Source organism: Ovis aries, chromosome 6, assembly GCF_016772045.2.
Source record: "Ovis aries strain OAR_USU_Benz2616 breed Rambouillet chromosome 6, ARS-UI_Ramb_v3.0, whole genome shotgun sequence".
Taxonomy (NCBI): domain Eukaryota; kingdom Metazoa; phylum Chordata; class Mammalia; order Artiodactyla; family Bovidae; genus Ovis; species Ovis aries.
Genome location: NC_056059.1, coordinates 70,263,035 through 70,282,159, shown reverse-complemented (window position 1 = coordinate 70,282,159; position 19,125 = coordinate 70,263,035). Strand labels below are relative to the sequence as shown.

The 19,125-nt window shown below is 37.0% G+C and overlaps 1 protein-coding gene across 2 annotated transcripts in view; it reads left to right on the top strand.

Annotated features, from left to right (window-relative positions):
* Window positions 1-19,125, top strand: part of CHIC2 (cysteine rich hydrophobic domain 2) — a 71,421-nt gene that overhangs the window by 19,968 nt on the left and 32,328 nt on the right. Inside the window, exons 2-3 of one of the 2 annotated variants that reach the window (XM_060417122.1) lie at window positions 9,490-9,544; window positions 9,690-9,761. In XM_060417122.1, the coding sequence (XP_060273105.1) occupies window positions 9,490-9,544; window positions 9,690-9,761 (127 nt within the window). Of the gene's footprint in view, window positions 1-9,489; window positions 9,545-9,689; window positions 9,846-19,125 lie in introns of both variants that reach the window. The other variant, XM_004009829.5, reaches the window with a different exon arrangement.

Here is a 19,125-nt window from a genome sequence, read left to right as displayed (position 1 = left end):
TGCTGGGAGAAATATCAATAACCTCAGATATGCAGATGACACCACTCTTATGGCAGAAAGTGAAGAGGAACTAAAAGCCTCTTGAAAGTGAAAGAGGAGAGTGAAAAAGTTGGCTTAAAGCTCAACATTCAGAAAACGAAGATCATGTCATCCAGTCCCATCACTTCATGGGAAATAGATGGGAAACAGTGGAAACAGTGTCAGACTTTATTTGGAGGGGGCTCCAAAATCACTGCAGATGGTGATTGCAGCCATGAAATTAAAAGATGCTTACTCCTTGGAAGAACAGTTATGGCCAACCTAGATAGCATATTCAAAAGCAGAGACGTTACTTTGCCAACAAAGGTCCATCTAGTCAAGGCTATGGTTTTCCAGTGGTCATGTATGGATGTGAAAGTTGAACTGTGAAGAAAGCTGAGCACCGAAGAATCGATGCTTTTGAACTGTGGTGTTGGAGAAGACTCTTGAGGTCCCTTGGACTGCAAGGAGATCCAACCGTCCATTCTAAAGGGGATCGGTCCTGTGTGTTCTGTGGAAAGAATGATGCTAAAGCTGCAACTCCAGTACTTTGGCCACCTCATGCAAAGAGTTGACTCATTGGAAAAGACTCTGGTGCTGGGAGGGATTGGGGGCAGGAGGAAAAGGGGACGACTGAGGATGAGATGGCTGGCTGGCATCACTGACTCGATGGACACAAGTCTGAGTGAACTCCAGGAGTTGGTGATGGACAGGGAGGCCTGGCGTGCTGCAGTTCATGGGGTTGCAAAGAGTCGGACAGAACTGAGCGACTGAACTGAACTGATACCAATAAGACATTCCCTACTCTGGTAATCAAGTTGTTTGCTAGGAGAAAACATGCTCTGTAAGTAGGACTCAAGGAAAAGAGTGTTTTCAACTATTCTGTAAAGAGCAATCTTATCAGTAGAGAAATTTGGATTACATCCTGGATTGTAGTGGTTTGAGTAATGAATAGGAGGTGAGATAAAGAGATGAATGTGGAAGACTTTTTCAAGACACTGGGTGATGAAGGTAAAGAGATGGATGCCATCATACGTTGAGGGAGAGGAAAATAGGAGTTTAGATTCTCAGGCTGAGTAGACTTAGGCAATTTTGTAAGCTTCGTGTAAGGAGCCCCAAAAGAGGGAGAAATGAGTAGATTGCAGAGGAGACTGAACGAGATGCACCGTAGCAAATGATTAGCTTGCCTCCATTGAGAAAGATGATAAAATTACTGAAGTGAAGTGACGTTGCTTAGTCATGTGTGACTCTTTGCGACCCCATGGACTGTAGCCTACCAGGTTCCACCATCCATTGGATTTTCCAGGCAAGAATATTGGAGTGGGTTGCCATTTCCTTCTCCAGGAGAGCTTCCCAACCCAGGGATTGAACCCGGGTCTCCCGCATTGTAGGCAGAGACTTTACCCAGGGAATAGGTAAATCTAAACATGAAAGGGAGAGAAGGCAAAGCAGCTTTTTATTTCACTGGTCTTTTTCTCTTTGGTTGGAGTTAAGGAACTATGGTTATCTGCAAAAAGAAAAAAAGTGGGTTGTGAGGATAAGGCTGAGCATACAGAGGAGCAGTTGTGAAGTATGGAAAAGGAAGCTGATTATGAATGGTTTAAGATTGTTACTGCATTAATCTAACTGAAGTTAGATGTAATTTATGGTTGTTGTTTTTTTTCCCTAATGTAGCTCCAGGCAGTGGAAATTGAAGGGAAGAATGTAAACATTTCGATTGGATTGACAAAAGACCCTCTAGAGGTGCAGAAAATAAAGGGTTCTTTTTGAGTATGGTTAAATGATTGACTGTGTTCTGGCACGTAAAGGGAAGGTAGAATCATAGGGAGCAGATTTAGAATGGAAAAGCTAGGAGGAGTAGTAAGGAAGAGTGGGTTACAACCAGACACCAGGAAACAAATTTAATAAAAGTGGAATAAATGAAATGAGTGATGGTTTAGTGATAAGAGGAGATATTTACAGTTCTGAATTTCAGGATATAATTCTAAGTGTTGATGTTGGTTGCTGATTTAAATAGAAGTGAATTTCCTCAGAATAGATAAGGTCAGTTAATAGTTAGATTTTGGTGCTGAATATTGAATTATTGGGGATAAAGACAGGAGTTGTAGAAAGAAAAAACTGTGACATAAATGTCTGTATCCTTAGAGAATGTGAAGTTGTGCAGAAAAGAACATAGCAGATTTGAGACTGCTATCCTTAAAAAGCCTTGTTTGCTGTGTTGGTTTTGGTTGGTGTCTGAGAACTTGTACTTTGGAAGTGTTCCCAGTATGCCCAGAATTGATAAGAATGGCTCACTGTGCCTAAACTGTTTGTCCAAATAACGTGGTTTATACTGAACGTCTGCTTTCCTTCTGGGTGTCTGGAATTTTGGTACATACTAAGTCGAGGGGGCCTATGTGACTAGTCCCTGGTAAAAGCTTTGGTACTGACTCTCTAATGAGCTTTCCTGGTAGACAACATTGTATATACGTTGTGAAAACTAGTTCCTGGAGGAACTAAGCACATCCTGTATTATTCATTGAGAAGAGATTCTTGCAGGGTTGTTTCTGGTTTCCTCTAGACTTCACCCCATATCCTTCTTCCCTTTGCTGATTTTGCTTTGTACCCTTCTGCTATAGTAAATCTAGCTCTGAGTACAACAATACGTTGAGTCTCTTGAGTCTTCCTAGTGAATCATCAAACCGGAGGATGATCTTGGGGATCCTCAACACAGAGGGAGTGACCTGGAATACTGAAAATGATGAGGCTTGGAACAATGTGAGAGTCATGTGCATCAGAAGAGAGAACAGTGGAGTGGAAGTTTGCAGTGAGGAGTTAGTGAAATGTAAAACACTTTTCTGGCTTGGAAATTTATTTATTTAGCAAATATTTTGAATATTTATCAGGCACTGGGCCAGACATTTAGAATATAAAGGCAGTTAAGATATCATGCCTACCTATAACCATCTCACTGATTATCAAGGTACGGAATTAGGCTTATGAAATTATTATAATGAGACATGATAATTGGCTATGCAGGAGAGAATATAGTCAAGTATTATGAGAACATGGAAGATGGAGTCTGGAAGATGGACTCCAGAGAATGAGCTGTAGTTAAGAATTTCTAAGGAGAGATTGTCATTTCATAGGAGAAAATATACGTATTTAAGGTATCCAAGTAGCAGATCAATAATTAGAGGTTCCAAAGTTAAATATTAAAAGAAGTTTGAAAAGGGTAGGATCTATCATGTAAAGAGGTTCTGAACTGGATGAAGATGAGAGTGCAGGGTAGCAGATTAGAGTCTCTTACTCTGAGTTTTGGCTGTAGATTAGGAATGAGGCGACAGTGATATGAAAGTAGGTCGGGTATGAGTAAAAGAATCCTATTTCAAGATTCCATTTAGACTTAGGTGTAAAGTTTCAGTCCCTTTGCAGAACTTCACCAGATATATTATAAGAATTTCTAAGAACTTTCAAAATTACCTCAATTTATATAAAAGTAAGAATTGGAGGAATTTCCTGGCAGTCCAGTGGTTAGAACTCTGCAGTTTCACTGGCACGGGCCCAGGTTCAATACTGGTCAGAAAACTAAAATTCACTGCATCCCCCACCCCCACACACATGCAAAAGCTAAAAATCGGCCTCATAAATGCTTTCTTCCTTAAAAAATTTCTAAAAAGCTATGCAAGCCTTCCTTTGTAGGACTTTGTGATCATGAAATGTTGCAGAGAAGGTGCTGAATAGTTTGATTTGAATGAATTCTTTTTCTCCAAGTTCTAGTAGATTGTAAACTTGTAATATATAAGAGTAATACAAGCTAAGTTTGATGTGTTCTATCTTTTTGCCATTCTTTGAAAACAGTTTAAATCTTTTATCACTTCTAAAGCAGTGCTTATTTTAACAGTGATTCAGGACAAAATGTTTCAGGTAATAGGAATAGACGTAGATGTAGCTCAACTCAATTCAGTCGCTTAGTCATGTCCGACTCTTTTCGACCTTATGGACTGCAACACCAGGTTTTCCTGTCCATCACCAACTCCCAGAGTTTACTCAAACTCATGTCCATTGAGTCAGTGATGCTGTCCAGCCATCTCATCCCCTGTTGTCCCCTTCTCCTCCTGCCTTCAATCTTTCCCAGCAACAGGATCTTTTCCAGTGAGTCAGTTCTTCGTATCAGGTAGCCAAAGTATTGGAGTTTCAGCTTCAGAATCAGTCCTTCCAATGAATATTCAGGACTGATCTCCTTTAGGATGGACTGGTTGGATCTCCTTGCAGTCCAAGGGACTCTCAAGAGTCTTCTCTAACACCACAGTTCAAAAGCATCAATTCTTCAATGCTCAGCTTTCTTTAAACTCCAACTCTCACATCCATACATGACTACTGGAAAACCCATAGCTTTGACTAGATGGACCTTTGTTGACAAAGTAATGTCTCTGCTTTTTAATATGCTGTCTAGGTTGGTCACAGCTTTTCTTCCAGGAGCAAGTGTCTTAATTTCACGGCTGCAGTTACCATCTGCAGTGATTTTGGAGCCCCCCAAAATCAAGTCTGTCACTGTTTCCATTGTTTCCCCATCTGTTTGCCATGAAGTGATGGAACTGGATGCCATGATCTTAGTTTTCTGAATGTTGAATTTTAAGGCAGCTTTTTCACTCTCCTCTTTCACTTTCATCAAGAGGCTCTTTAGTTCTTCTTCGCTTTCTGCCATAAGGGTGGTGTCATCTGAATATCTGAGGTTATTGATATTTCTCCTGGCAATCTTGATTCCAGCTTGTGCTTCATCCAGCCCAGCATTTCGCATGATGTACTCTGCATATAAGTTAAATAAGCAGGGTGACAATATACAGCCTTGACGTACTCCTTTCCCAATTTTGAACCAGTCTATTGTTCCATGTCCATTTCTAACTGTTGCTTCCTGACCTGCATACATATTTCTCAGGACGCAGGTCAGGTGGTCTGGGTAGTCCCATCTCTTGAAGAATTTTCCACCATTTGTTGTGATCCACACAGTCAAAGGCTTTGGCATAGTTAATACAGCAGAAATAGATGTTTTTCTGGAACTCTCTTACTTTTTCAATGATCCAGTGGATATTGGTAATTTGATTTCTGATTCCTCTGTCTTTTCTAAATCCAGCTTGAACATCTGGAAGTTCATGGTTCACGTACTGTTGTTGAAGCCTGGCTTGGAGGATTTTGAGCATTATGTTGCTTGCATGTGAGATGAGTACAATTGTGCAGTAGTTTGAACATTCTTTGGCATTGCCATTCTTTGGGATTGGAATGGAAACTGACCTTTTCCAGTCCTGTGGCTACTGCTGAGTTTTCCAATTTTGCTGGAATATTGAGTGCAGCACTTTAACAATATCATTTTTAAGGATTTGAAATAGCTCAACTGGAATTCCTCACCACCTAGATGGAGCACATGTCTACATTTTCTTTCGAACATCTAGTGGACTGATAGGTAGTAAGTTTTGAATAGTAATTAAGACAGTTTTTGGTAACACTTTGTCAGTCTTCACTTTCTTCTTTGTTTCTTCTCTCTTTCCTTGTACTTACCTTTTCCAACTTTTCCCTGCATTTTTCCTTCTTCTTTTATTGCTTATGGCTACGAAGGACACTTGTTAAAATCCACAGCTACTGCTTGTCTCCAACAGCAACATTCAAAGCTAGGGAAAAAGTCATCTATTAAAGTAATATGTTTTGAAGTTAGTTTTTAAGGTGTTAATGGTAGCTTATAGCAACCATTTTCTTTTCTTTTATTTATATACTGCTGGTTATTCAGCCTCTTTTCTAAAGTAAAGCAAGACTCACTTCAGGTAGAACAGCTGATAGCATTTGTTGTGAATAATTCCAGCTTTCAGATGAAAACTAGAATTTTTAGAAAACTTATATCTGCCACTGTGAGCTTGACAACATCCCAAAACTTTTGATGAGATTGGTAGTTAATAGTGTGATGATTCTGATATCACACAATGACATGTATCAACATTTGGAAATCCATATCACTCAATCTACCAGTGTTTTCCAAGGTAGAGATATATGAACTTAAAGAATCAGGTGTGGGTAAAGAAAAAAAAAAGCTAGTTAAAAAAAAGATATACAGTGGATTTTAATTTAACAAAGTATTAAAAGTTCATTGATAAAATTTTTTCCACCTTGCAAAAAATTCTTAATAAGCTACCACTTATCAAGTGTTGTTATAATAGCAAAGAGTATACACAATTTTTCAACTACATATCTGGTGAAATTCAATTTTCTTAATAAACATTAACCAAAAGAGCATGGGGGATTACCTGCTGGCTCAAGTGGTAAAGAATCCATCTGCCAATGCAGGAGACATGAGTTCCATCTCTCAGTTGGGAAGATCCCTTGCAGTAGGAAATAGCAACCCCCTTCAGTATTCTTGCCTGGAAAATTTCTGTGGACAGAAGAGCCTGGCGGGCTGCTGTCCATGGCGTTGCAGAGTCAGACACGACTGAGCACTCACACACACAAAAGAGCGTGTCACTACTGACTGAATGCAGAAAGAGAGGTAAAAATTCATCTGTCTCCCATCGTTGGACATTAAAGAGATGTGTGAAGATATCACTAAATTAACGTTTTTGGCTTTGAAAAATATATGTCATAAAAACATTTTCGTTAGCATAGAGTGGACTCATTTATGAAAAAATATTTTGAATGTTTTAGGGGTTTCAGTTCTAATGTATAATCCAAAATAGTGATAAATATAAATTGCATAAACTTAAGTTCAGTGAAGTCCTCAAGGGTTTAAGAGAGCAAAGACGTCCTGACACCAGATGTTTAAATATAGCAGAGTACAAATGGAAAGGGTGCCTGGACATCATGGCTCGATCTGCCTGTAATCACGAAGTACTTGATTCAAATCTAAATGTCTTTTAAAGACTTTTAAAAGGAAAGCAAATTGCTGTTGGGATTCACTCCTGTGGGCTGGGGAGGCTCCAAGCTCTTCAACAGCAGTATCTTTTTGACACTCTTTATAGGTATTCTTGTTCAGAAGGTGGGAAACCACAAGTGAGGAAAAATCATTGGCACCAAGTTAAAGGCTGGTGGCAGAGCTAAGCAGTCCCATCTGTTGTGAACATGTCATTCTTTTAGGGGCTAGATGAAGAAAGAAGGGTTATTATCTGTCCTTAAGACACATCAAAAGTATGACTGAAGAGGGGAGTGCCTAAGGAAAGTCCTTGTAACTGCTAGTTCTTACTCAGAAGAATAACTACTAGCTTGACTTAAAAGGAACCTTGACTTACAAGAACAGCAGGGCAATTAGTTGGTAGTGCTCCCTGGATAAAGCATCAACACCCAGCCACTCAGCCCTATTGTAGGGGATATCCAGTCTTGGGAAAGAAAGGAAATTGATGTTTATACTCATGCTGGACTGCTCCCTCCAACATAGCATATTACCTAGCAAACTATTGGTATTTGATAAAATTCTGTTTTAAATATTTAAATATATTAAATATTAATGGCTGAAGATGGTAGGGGAAGACACTTATCTTTAGGAGACTTGGAGGTATCTGGTTGTTGCTTTTCTAAAAAAATTTCAAAACCAGTTGAAAGGAGATGGTTAATTGCAATAATAAACGTGATTGAAATGAAACCTATTGATTGAAGGAGAAAGTCATCACACAAAAGGAGATGACACAAGAGATGGAAATGTATAATTTAGAAGCCAATACTCAGTAAATATTTGTTGAATTATATCTTCTCTAAGAGAAATAGATGAAAAGGAAGTCCATTATCTAGAGACCTCAGAACTATGGGCAAGCACTGTATACCTTTTCCTCGTGCTGGGACCTTTGCAATTGGAGGTGAATTATCTATAGGGGCAATCTCAGGTAGAACCACATTGTTCTGAGGCCCCTATATTGAAAAATAGGTTTAACTCAGAGTCTTGGAAAGAGAATATCACCAATACCAGAGTTACATTAAATAGTAATGGTTTACGTTTAGTGTGAAGAGAACTTTGTCTTGGACCTAGGTAATTGTATTGTAGTTTTTCCCATAAATAGTATCCATTGTTTATAAAAGACATATTGATGTTATTTCAATGCTACTATTAAATAATTTTTGAAAGTACTTTAAGATGATGACAGGATGGTCTCTGATGCCACCATCTAGATGTTGTGGAGAAGTCTAGGTCATGATGCAAATGATAGCCTGACCCACAGAAGTGCTGTGATTGACTTGCACACGATTTTAAAGGTGGGAAATTTTGCATAGAGGTCTGGTTTTCTAGCTCCTCCTAGAAGAAGAAAGTCATACAGACTGTCAGCGTTAGGCCTGCATTCTAGTGTGACAGTAGTCAGCTGGATCTGACTCATACATTCACACAATACCTGGCCAGTCTCCACCACCCCTTACAGCCTTAAGACAGACTACCTACTTAATTTCTCTCTGTGGCTTCACTGATGGTTGAGTCAGAAACCTTGGCCAGCTCTTTCATACAGAATATCCCAGGGGATCCCTCTTATCAGTGCCAACTATTTAAGATGCAGTCTTGTGTATTCAAGACTGGCTGCTAAGACAGTGTATTTTAAGCATTTTCTTCACGAGAAAAAAAATATGTGAGGTGATGGATATGAACTAGTGAGCTTAACTGTGGTAATCATTTCACAGTGTATGCATGTATCAAATCATTTGGTTGTATATCTTAAACTAATACAGTTTTATGTGCCAAGTAAATCTCAATAAAACTGGAAAAAAGATTTGGCTCCAGAATCCAGTAAAAAATTACCATATATAAACACCTCAATTTTATTTCCACGGTGCAATCTGCTGTTACCAATGTGTCTATGAGTGTTTTTTTTTCTTTCCTGCTAACTTATGCAAAGAAATAGTCAAGTGCCCAGTCAATCTTCATGATCTGTGCAAACATTTAAAAGCTTAAAGATGTTAAAATGTACTACCTTGGTTTCATTTCTTTGGGAATATGTATAGCAAATGTCTTAGTATTTGAAAGTTAAAGTAGCCATGTTGTTCCAAATATTTTTAACATTCTGTAGGTATAATAGCAGTAGATATGCTGGTCTTATAAAATGTTATTTGCATTCTTAGACAAGTAACTATTTTGTTGAGTATTAACAAAATGCTCTTGACCTAAAGAGTAATTAATAGCAGAAATTTTAGCTTTCTGTGACTTAATTGCAAGAATCTTGGTAATTTTGACAAAATTGGACAGTTGTGTTGTTTTCCGTTTCATTAATATTTGGCTCACAAAGATAACTCCAAGAAAAGTGATGTCTATGTATATTCTTAACCTGTTGTATAAAAGTTTTGATTCAGCTGCAGAATTGTTTTTTGTATTTCATAAATTGCTAATTATAATGTCTTAAGCTTCAATTGTTATTCTGTGTATAAAGTTATAAAGTTGTGCTCTTATTTATTTACTTGACCTTTTATTAAGTTAAATGGTTTATTTTTTGTAACAGTGACATATAATAACATTTTTCTTTTTTTTTTTTTTAAATATAGATTTGGACTGAGCAACAAATTTGAATCAGAATTCCCCTCTTCATTAACTGGAAAAGTGAGTGTCAATTATTTAGACATTATTTATATACCTCAAAAATAGTCTTTTCCTAACAAATTAGAAAAAAATTTATGTTAGAGAGACATGTTTATTGACATTAATATTTCAGTATTGTTTGTTATTTCTTAAAATTTTTCTTTAGGTAGCTCCTGAAGAATTTAAAGCCAGCATCAACAGAGTTAACAGTTGTCTTAAGAAGAATCTTCCTGTTAATGTACGTTGGCTACTTTGTGGCTGCCTTTGTTGCTGCTGCACTTTAGGTTGCAGTATGTGGCCAGTTATTTGCCTCAGTAAAAGAGTAAGTTGAACTATATATTTTAATTTAAATTTAGAAGTAGACAAGCGAGATCTTGCACTATCTAGTTTTTATTTTTTGTATTGAATGAGTCACTATTCTGAATAATAAACAAAAATAATTTGATCCAGTAGAGAAGTGATTGATCATATACTGTTATATTCAATAGCTATCTAAAAATAACATGTAATTTTTATGATATAAGACATTACGTTAGAATAGAGTACAGCCTTATCTATATATCCATTGATGATGGTAATTGAAAATTTGTATTAGGGTCTGCCACTGATCTCTGTGACCACCTAGAATGTGTTTCCTAACCTCTTGGAACTCTAGTTGACATATCTGTAAAATGGCAATATTTATCTCCCTACTGAATAGGACTGTTGTAAGGATGAAATAGTGTTTGTAAAGGTTTTAGCTGATAGTTCAAAGTAAGTCTAATAAATATTGATAGCATTGTTACTGATCTATAAGATAGTACCTCAGAGAAAAATGGTGCAATGCTTGTTTTTATTTATTGAAAGTGTGGAAAATTTGATTTTCTCTTTTTATTTGAAGAGTTTTTGTTGCTGTTATTTTACAAGTTTCCTGTGATGAAATAGTAGTCTTATAATCTGAAAAAAATGATCTGATGGTGGTAGTGGTTTAGTTGCTAAGTTGTGTCTGACTCTTGCGACCCCATGGGCTGTAACCCTCCAGGCTCCTCTGTCTGTGGGATTTTCCAGGCAAGAATACTGGAGCAGGTAGCCATTCTTTCTCCAGGGAATCTTCCTGACCTAGGAATCAAACCCAGGTCTCCTGAAGTGCAGATGGATTCTTTACTGACTGAGCCACCAGGGAAGGCGAACAAATGATCTAAAGACTAATAATTTTGACTGCTTATAATAAAAAATTTCCAAGATGTGGGTAGAGGTATGGCAAATTAGTACAGATTGAATGTTACATTTTTTTGTTATAAAGCTTTAAAAAATTATGGTAATTATATGTATAAAGATGAAATACATTGGAAGTGAACGAATAGTTTTGTGTGGCTACATTTCATTTTGTTATCAAATAATCATAAGAAATATAGAAAAGCAAATTTTATTTGTTCTTTTTTGTCTTAAAAAATAAGATGTATATTCTACTGGAAAAGGTTTTTAACTAGTGCATTTTATTGATAGGAAGCAGATACTGCCTTGTAATAGAATTGCTATTGTAATATTTAATTTTTTATATTCCAAGAATATTTCTTTTTTCCCTCCATATAGTACTCACCAGATCATCTTCCTACCGTAGATTAAAAGAAAAAAATCTGATTTTTCCTGTATCCACAGTTGAATTTGTAGCTCTTGTAGTTAGATCCCCTCATTCCCTCCTACTCTTTGGGCATTTCCAATGCTTATGTGACGGCTGTAACTTCCTTGCTTGGTTGGTTGCTGTTATTTAACCCAAGGAATTAAAGAGTATTATTACTATAGAAACCTTTGAAACAGTTTTTTTTTATTTTTTTAATGAATAAACAAGATATTGTAATGTGTGCACAGTGTAGGATTTAGAAAACAAAAGAAACTTCCTACCCTTTTCCGTGCATTCTTAGTAACAAGATCATATTTTGGATGCTTTCATTGAATTCTTTCTTATTTGAGACATAAGGTAGATTGACTTTTTTAGGTTATTTCAGTCTGTAGTTTCAGAAAGTATATTTCATTCAACTTTGTATTATTACCTCTGAAGTCTTTCTTGTATATATGTTTATGATTTAATTTTATGTGGACTTTGCTGTCCAGTAGGCATAAACAAATGATGATTACTGGTTAAAAAGCTGTTTCCCTGTCATGGGTATAAGCTGTTACATAATTGGAGAGAGTGACCTTTCTTGCATATATGAAGGGTGTTAGAGGCCCTGAAAAAAGGGATGCTTTGTCAGATGGGGGTGAGATTTAAAGCTGGGATTTTTAACCTTTTATTTATCATTTTATTTGCCCTTTTCATCTTACAAAATAAGACAAAGTAAGCTATAAAATGTAAATAAGACCACATGATATTAAACTCAAGATGGACCCATAGAAATCAGTAGAACAGAACCGATACATAGAAATCTGAGAAGCATTCTCTTGTATGGATATAATTTGTTTGTCCATTTGCCAATTGAAGGACATCCTTTGTGAGATATTTAACTTGCAAATATATTTTTCCAGTCTGTAATTGTTTTTTCATTCTCTTATATCTTTGGCAGAGCAAAAATTTTTTATTTTGATTAAGTCCAGTATATTAATTTTTTAAAAATTGTGTGTTTGTCATCATATCTAAGAATTCTTTGCCTAAATTAGGGTCACATTTTTCTCCTATGATCTTTTCTGTATTTTATGACCCATTTTGAATCCATATTTGTATGGGTGTGAGATAACAGGTCAAAATTCATTTTTTACATATGACTTCAAGTTTTCCAGGATGTTTTGTTGAAAAAAGTATCCTTTTCCTGTAAATTGCCATTGTATATTGTCAAAAGCCAGTCAACCATATTTATGTGGATCTATTTCTGGACTCTATTGATTTTTATGTGTCTATCTTGATTTTAATACCATGTGGTCTCATTTGTAATAATTTATAGCTTTAGAGTATATGTATTTGCTATAGTGCTAGTTGTTGTTTAGTTGCTAAGTCATGTCTGGCTCTTGCACCCCCATGGACTGTAGCACGTCAGGCTCCTTTGTCCATGGGATTTCCCAGGCAAAAATACTGGAGTGGATTTCTATTTCCCTCTATCTTCCCAACCCAGGGATTGAACCCGAGTTTCCTGTACTCTCAGGCAGATCCTTTCCCATGGAGCTACCAGGGAAGCCCCGCTATAGTACTGTACTACTACCATAAAACTATAAAGTATTATAAACAACGTGTGTGTGTGTGTGTGTGTGTGTGTTTGCAGTTTAGTGCCTTATAGCTTTACAATAAATGTTGAAATCAGGTAGGACAAGTCTTCTACACTTCATTCTTCTGTTTCAAGATTGTTTTGGCTATTCTATTTTCATTTTCCACACAGATTTTAGAATCAGCTAGTCTTATCTTTTAAAAGTTACAGTTTGATTGGTTTGAAATTATAAATCAATTTGGAGAAATTTGACATCTTTAACAAGTCTTCAAAACCATGAATGTGTTATGATTTTGAAGACTTGTTAGTCTTCATTTATTTAGATCTTTGATTTCTTTTTTATCAGTATTTTCTAATTTTTTGTGTAGAATGCAGATCATGCACATATTTTATTAGCTTTATGTGTATATGTTTCTTTGTTTTGATGCTATTAATGGTATTTTAAAAATTTTGATTTCCAGCTGTTCATTGTCAGTACATTAAAAATGCAGTTGATTTTTGTATATTGGCATTGTGTCCTATGACCTTACTGTATTTCAGGAATATTTTTTATAGATTCTATGGGATTCTTGATGAAAGTAAAAGAGGAGAGTGAAAAAGTTGGCTTAAAGCTCAACATTCAGAAAACGAAGATCATGGCATCCGATCCCATCACTCCATGGGAAATAGATGGGGAAACAGTGGAAACAGTGTCAGACTTTATTTTGGGGGGCTCCAAAATCACTGCAGATGGTGATTGCAGCCATGAAATTGAAAGACGCTTACTCCTTGGAAGAAAAGTTATGACCAACCTAGATAGCATATTCAAAAGCAGAGACATTACTTTGCAGACTAAGGTCCGTCTAGTCAAGGCTATGGTTTTTCCAGTAGTCATGTATGAATGTGAGAGATGGACTGTGAAGAAGGCGGAGCACCGAAGAATTGATGCTTTTGAACTGTGGTATTGGAGAAGACTCTTGAGAGTCCCTTGGACTACAAGGAGATCCAACCAGTCCATTCTAAAGGAGATCAACCCAGGGATTTCTTTGGAAGGAATGATGCTGAAGCTGAAACTCCAGTATTTTGGCCACCTCATGCGAAGAGTTGACTCATTGGAGAAGACTCTGATGCTGGGAGGGATTGGAGGCAGGAGGAGAAGGGGACGATAGAGGATGAGATGGCTGGATGGCATCACTGACTCTATGGATGCGAGTGTGAGTGATCTCCGGAAGTTGGTGATGGACAGGGGGGCCTGGCGTGCTGCGATTCATGGGGTCGCAAAGAGTCGGACACGACTGAGCAACTGAACTGAACTGAACTGATGGGATTTTCTACATAGATAACCATGTTGTTTTATTTCTTGTTTTCTAATCTGTATGCCTTTTATTTCTTTTTCTCTTTTTTTCATTGGGTAGAATTTCCAGTAAAATGTTGAATAGGAGTGATGTAAGTGGACTCCTTTAAGGCCTGATTTTTTTCTATTTTTCTGTTTTTAATTTCTTTTTTTTGCTCTTATTTTCACTACTACTTCTCCTTGGTTTGGATTTAATTTCTTTATTTCTAAATGCACTGACTAGAATCTCCAGAAGTAATGAGAACAGCGACTTCCTGCTGGCACAGTGGATAGGAATCTGCCTGCCAGTGCAGGGGCACAGGTTCGATCCCTGGTCCGGGAAGATTCTACATGCCATGGAGCAGCTAAGCTCGTGTGCCACAACTACTGAGCCTATGCCCTAGAGCCTACATGCTGCAGCTACTGAGCTCACATGCTGCAGCTACTGAAGCCCCCATGCCTAGAGCCTGTGCTTTTCAATAAGAGAATCCTCTGCAGTGAGAAGCCCTCTCACCACAGCAAAGAGTAGCCCCCACTTGGCGCACCTAGGCAAAGTCCCCGTGAAGCAACAAAGATCCAGCAAAGCCAAAAAATTAAAAAAAAAAAAGTAATGAGAATGGATGTCCTTGTCTTACTCCTGATATTAGGGGGAATGTATTTTTATCACGTTTTTATCATTCCATATCATATTATGGGGTTTTGTAGATGTTCTTTGTCATATGAGGAAGTTTTATTCTACTGTTTTGTGGAGAGTTTACAACAGGAATAGATGTTGGATTTTGTCTGATACCTTTTCTGCTTCTTTAGAGTGGTTATATAGTTTTTTATTTTTAGTTTAGAAATAAACTAAATTGATTGAATGGAATTGATTTAAGTTTTAGACTTCAAGTTTGTTTAGAAGTCCTCTGTTCATGAGGGATATTTTTCTGTAGTCTTCTTTTCTCATAATATCTGATTGTGGCATTAGGGTAGTGATAGTTCACAAAATGAGTTGTAAAGTGTTCTCTCCTTTTCAGTATTCTGAAAGAGTTTGTGCAGAATATGCATTCTTTCTTTCTTAAGTTTTAGGAAAATTCACCAGTGAAGCCCTCTGGACCTGTAATTTTCTTTGTTGGAATTATTTAAACTACAAATTCAGTTTATTTAATATATATGGAACTTTTCAGGTTACCTACTTTATCTTCATTGAGCCTCATACTTTCTATTTTTCAAGGGATTTGTCTACAGTTCATAATATTCATTATTCTTTTACTACTTGTAAAATCTCTAATAATACAACCGCTTAATTCCTAAAATTGTTAATTTATTCCTTGTTCTCTCTTTTTCCTGACCAGTCTGGCTAGTGGTTTATTAGTTTTGTTAATTTCAGAGATCAACTTTTGATTTTATTGTTTATATCAAGTTAATGTTTAATATCTCATAGGTCCCACTCTAATATTTTTTCTTCTTCTTACTCTATTTTGCTAGTTTTTTTTAAAGTTGGAATCAGAGGTCATTGATTTGAGACCTTTTGATATTTAATGTTAAAAATTTTCTTCCTTAGTACTGCTTTAGCTGTATTGCCCAAATTTGGTATGTTGTGTTTGACTTTTCATTCAATTTCTTTTACTTTCATATTTCTCTTTTGGTTTCTTTGTACAACCAATGTGTTATTTAGAAGTATTTTATTTGGCTTCCAGATACTTGGGGGACTTTTATAGAGATCTTTCTGTTGCCAATTTTTAATTTCATTGTGGTTAGATACTTTGTATATTTTGAATCCTTTTAAATTTTTTAAGATTTATTTTATTACCCAGAATATGAACTTTCTAGGTAAATGATCCTTGTGCACTTGAAAATAATGTGTTTTCATCTTCCTTTGGGTGGTGTGGTGTGTTTTAATTCAATTAGATTAAGTTGGTTAATAATGTCAGATCTTCTATAGTCTTACTGAATTTCTGCCTAATACTATTAGTTATCAAGACAAGGATATTAAACCCTGTGACTGTAATTATGTAACTGTAGATTTGTCTATTTATTCTTATCATTTTTAAAATTTATTTTGACATTGTAATTAGGTACATAAGTTTCAGATTTCTGTGTCTACTCCATGAATTGACCTCTTTATCATTATGACATTGACCTTCTTTATTTTTTCTCTGAAATATACCTTTTTCTAGTTTTAGTATTGTCATTCCATCTTTTTTTTGATTAATGTTAGCATGGCATATCTTTTTCCTTCTTTTACTTTTAACTTAATTGCGCCATTATTTAAAATTTGTTTCTTATAGGCACTGTTAAGTCTTGCTTTTTTTTTTTTTTCAGTTTTTATTCAGTCTGACACTCTCTGTCTTTTAATTAGAAATTTTGCACCGTATGCATTTATTGTAATTATCAATTTGGCTAAATTTAAGTCTTTCATTTTACTATTTGTTTTCTTTTCTCCCAGTCAATTCTTGGTTTCTATTTTCAGCCTTAAATGTTTAAAATAATAGTTTATCAAAGTGAAATTCACATAACAAAAATTAACCATTATAAAGTAAACAGTTTAAGAGACTGTTCTAACGGTCTAATGGTTGAGACTTTGCACTTCCAGTAATTTCCTGGTGTCCAGTGGTTAGGGCTTCATGCTTCCACTGCAGGGAAATGGGTTCAATTCCTGATCAGGGAACTAAGATCCCACATGCCTTGTAGTGTGGCTCCCCCCTCCCCTCCCCAAAAAAGAATAAAGTGAATAATTCAGTGGCGTTTTATACATTCACAGTGTTGTGCAACTGTTACCTCTGTCTAGTTTCAAAATATTTTCACCACTCCAAAGTAAAATCCTTTACCCATTGAGCATTTTCTCCCCATTATCTTTTCCCTCCAGCTAACACAGTAATTCCCTGGTATCCAGTGGTTAGGGCTTCATGCTTCCACTGGAGGGAAATGGGTTCAGTTCCTGATCAGGGAACTAAGATCTCACATGCCTTGTAGTATGGCTACCCTCACTGTCCACAGACAGTATATGTTCTGTCTCTATGGATTTATTTATTCTGGTTATTTCATAAAAGTGAAATTATACAGTATATGACCCTTTGTATCTGGCTTCTTCCACTTGGTGTAATGTTTTTAAGGTTCCTCTGTGTTGTAATAGGTCTCAAGTCTTCATTCTTTTTTATGATTGAATAATATTCCTTTATATACACCATGTACACCATGCTGTGCTTGGTCACTTAGTTGTGTCTGACTCTTTGCAACCCCATGGACTGTAGCCTGCCAGGCTCCTCTGTCCATGGGGATTCTCCAGGCAAGAATACTGGAGTGGGTTGCCATGTCCTCCTCCAGGGTATTTTCCCAACCCAGGGTTAGAACCCAAGTCTCCTGCATTGCAGGCAGATTCTTTACCAGCTGAGCTACCAGGGAAGGAAGCCCATGTATGCTGCTGCTGCTGCTAAGTCGCTTCAGTTGTGTCCGACTCTGCGACCCCACAGACGGCAGCCCACCAGGCTCCCCTGTCCCTGGGATTCTCCAGACAAGAACATTGGAGTGGGTTGCCATTTCCTTCTCCAGTGCATGAAAGTGAAAAGTGAAAGTGAAGTCACTCAGTCGTGTCTGACTTTCAGCGACCCCATGGACTGCAGCCTTCCAGGCTCCTCTGTCCATGGGACTTTACAGTCCAGGCAAGAGTGCTGGAGTGGGTTGCCATGCCCTCCTCCAGGGTATTTTCTCAACCCAGGGATCAAACCCAAGTCTCTGCATTGCAGGCAGATTCTTTACCAGCTGAGCTACCAGGAAAGGAAGCCCATGTATACACCATCATAAGTTGTTTATCCATTCATCCATTGATGGACATTCAGGTTTTTCTGCCCAATAATGCTACTATTATGGACATGGTTGTACATGTATTTGTTCGATACTTTTTTTCCAGTTCTTTTGGGTATATACCTAGGAGGGTGCTTAACTTCCTGAGTATCCATAGCAGTATTTGATCTAGGGCTAAACACTGGTAAGGCAAGATCTTTCTGGTTATTCTACTCAGTAGCTTGTGAATTGTGATGTTCTCTAGTCTGGCTAATGGAAAGAGGCTTTGTGCTGGATCTTTGGACATTCTTACCTCTTATCCTTTCTAGTAGTTCTTTGCTCTACCTTGGTTATTCCCTTACCAGCATGTACTGCTCAGCAGTCACCTTAATATTCAGTGTGGACTGTCTGCATGCAAATCTTTGGAGTTCTTTGAAATACTTTCCTCTTTGGTACTCTGTTCTGTGGCTTCAAGTTGCCTTGGTTTCTCAAATTCTCAACTCTGTCTCCTTAACTCAGAGTTGCCAGGCTTTGTCTAGGCTGTCCTTCCATTTACTGTGGCCTAGAAGCTCTCTGACATCAATAGTCTTGCTTTTTGGGTTTTTGTTGGTTGGTTTGTTTTGGTAGTCTCAGGCCAGAGGGTAAATCTGGTGGCTATTGCTGCATCTTTGCTGAAAATGAAAGTCCAAATGTCCTAAAAGCATTTTTGACAAATAAGTACTGTGCTTGGGATTGAAAGATTTACATCAATGCTGTATTGAAAGAGCATGTAGTCTGTTTGGAGAACTGGCTAGGTGAGCACAGAAATAGTTCAAGTTTATAAGTACTTGGTATGTTTTTCATGAAGTAGCTCTAATAACAAAAGACAATAAATATATGTCTTAGAAATATGAAGTAGCCACCTGCAATAACAAAATATTTTTGAAGTCTTGTGTTATATTTCAGACACTCATTTGAATTTTACATTTTATTATGTAATATTTATTTTAATAGAAAATGTGTAAAACGACTTACTGAATAACATTGGTACTCTTAGAGTATGAACATATCTGTCTTATGAAATTGCTGATTTTAGCTGCCAACATTAGTTTAAGCTGTTGGAGAAGGAAATGGCAACCCTCTCCAGTATTCTTGCCTGGAGAATCCCATGGATGGAGGAGCCTGGGGGACTACAGTCCATGGGTCCTCAAAGAGTCAGACACAACTGAGGGACTAAGCACTTTAAGCTGTTAATACGCTATTCTCTGGAAGTTACTTTTTCATTAATTTCAGTTAATTATTTCTAAAGCCACACTGTGGGCTTGGTATTGCTTTAGATGATGTTAAGAGGTTATGTGTTTACTCTTGTGGACTTA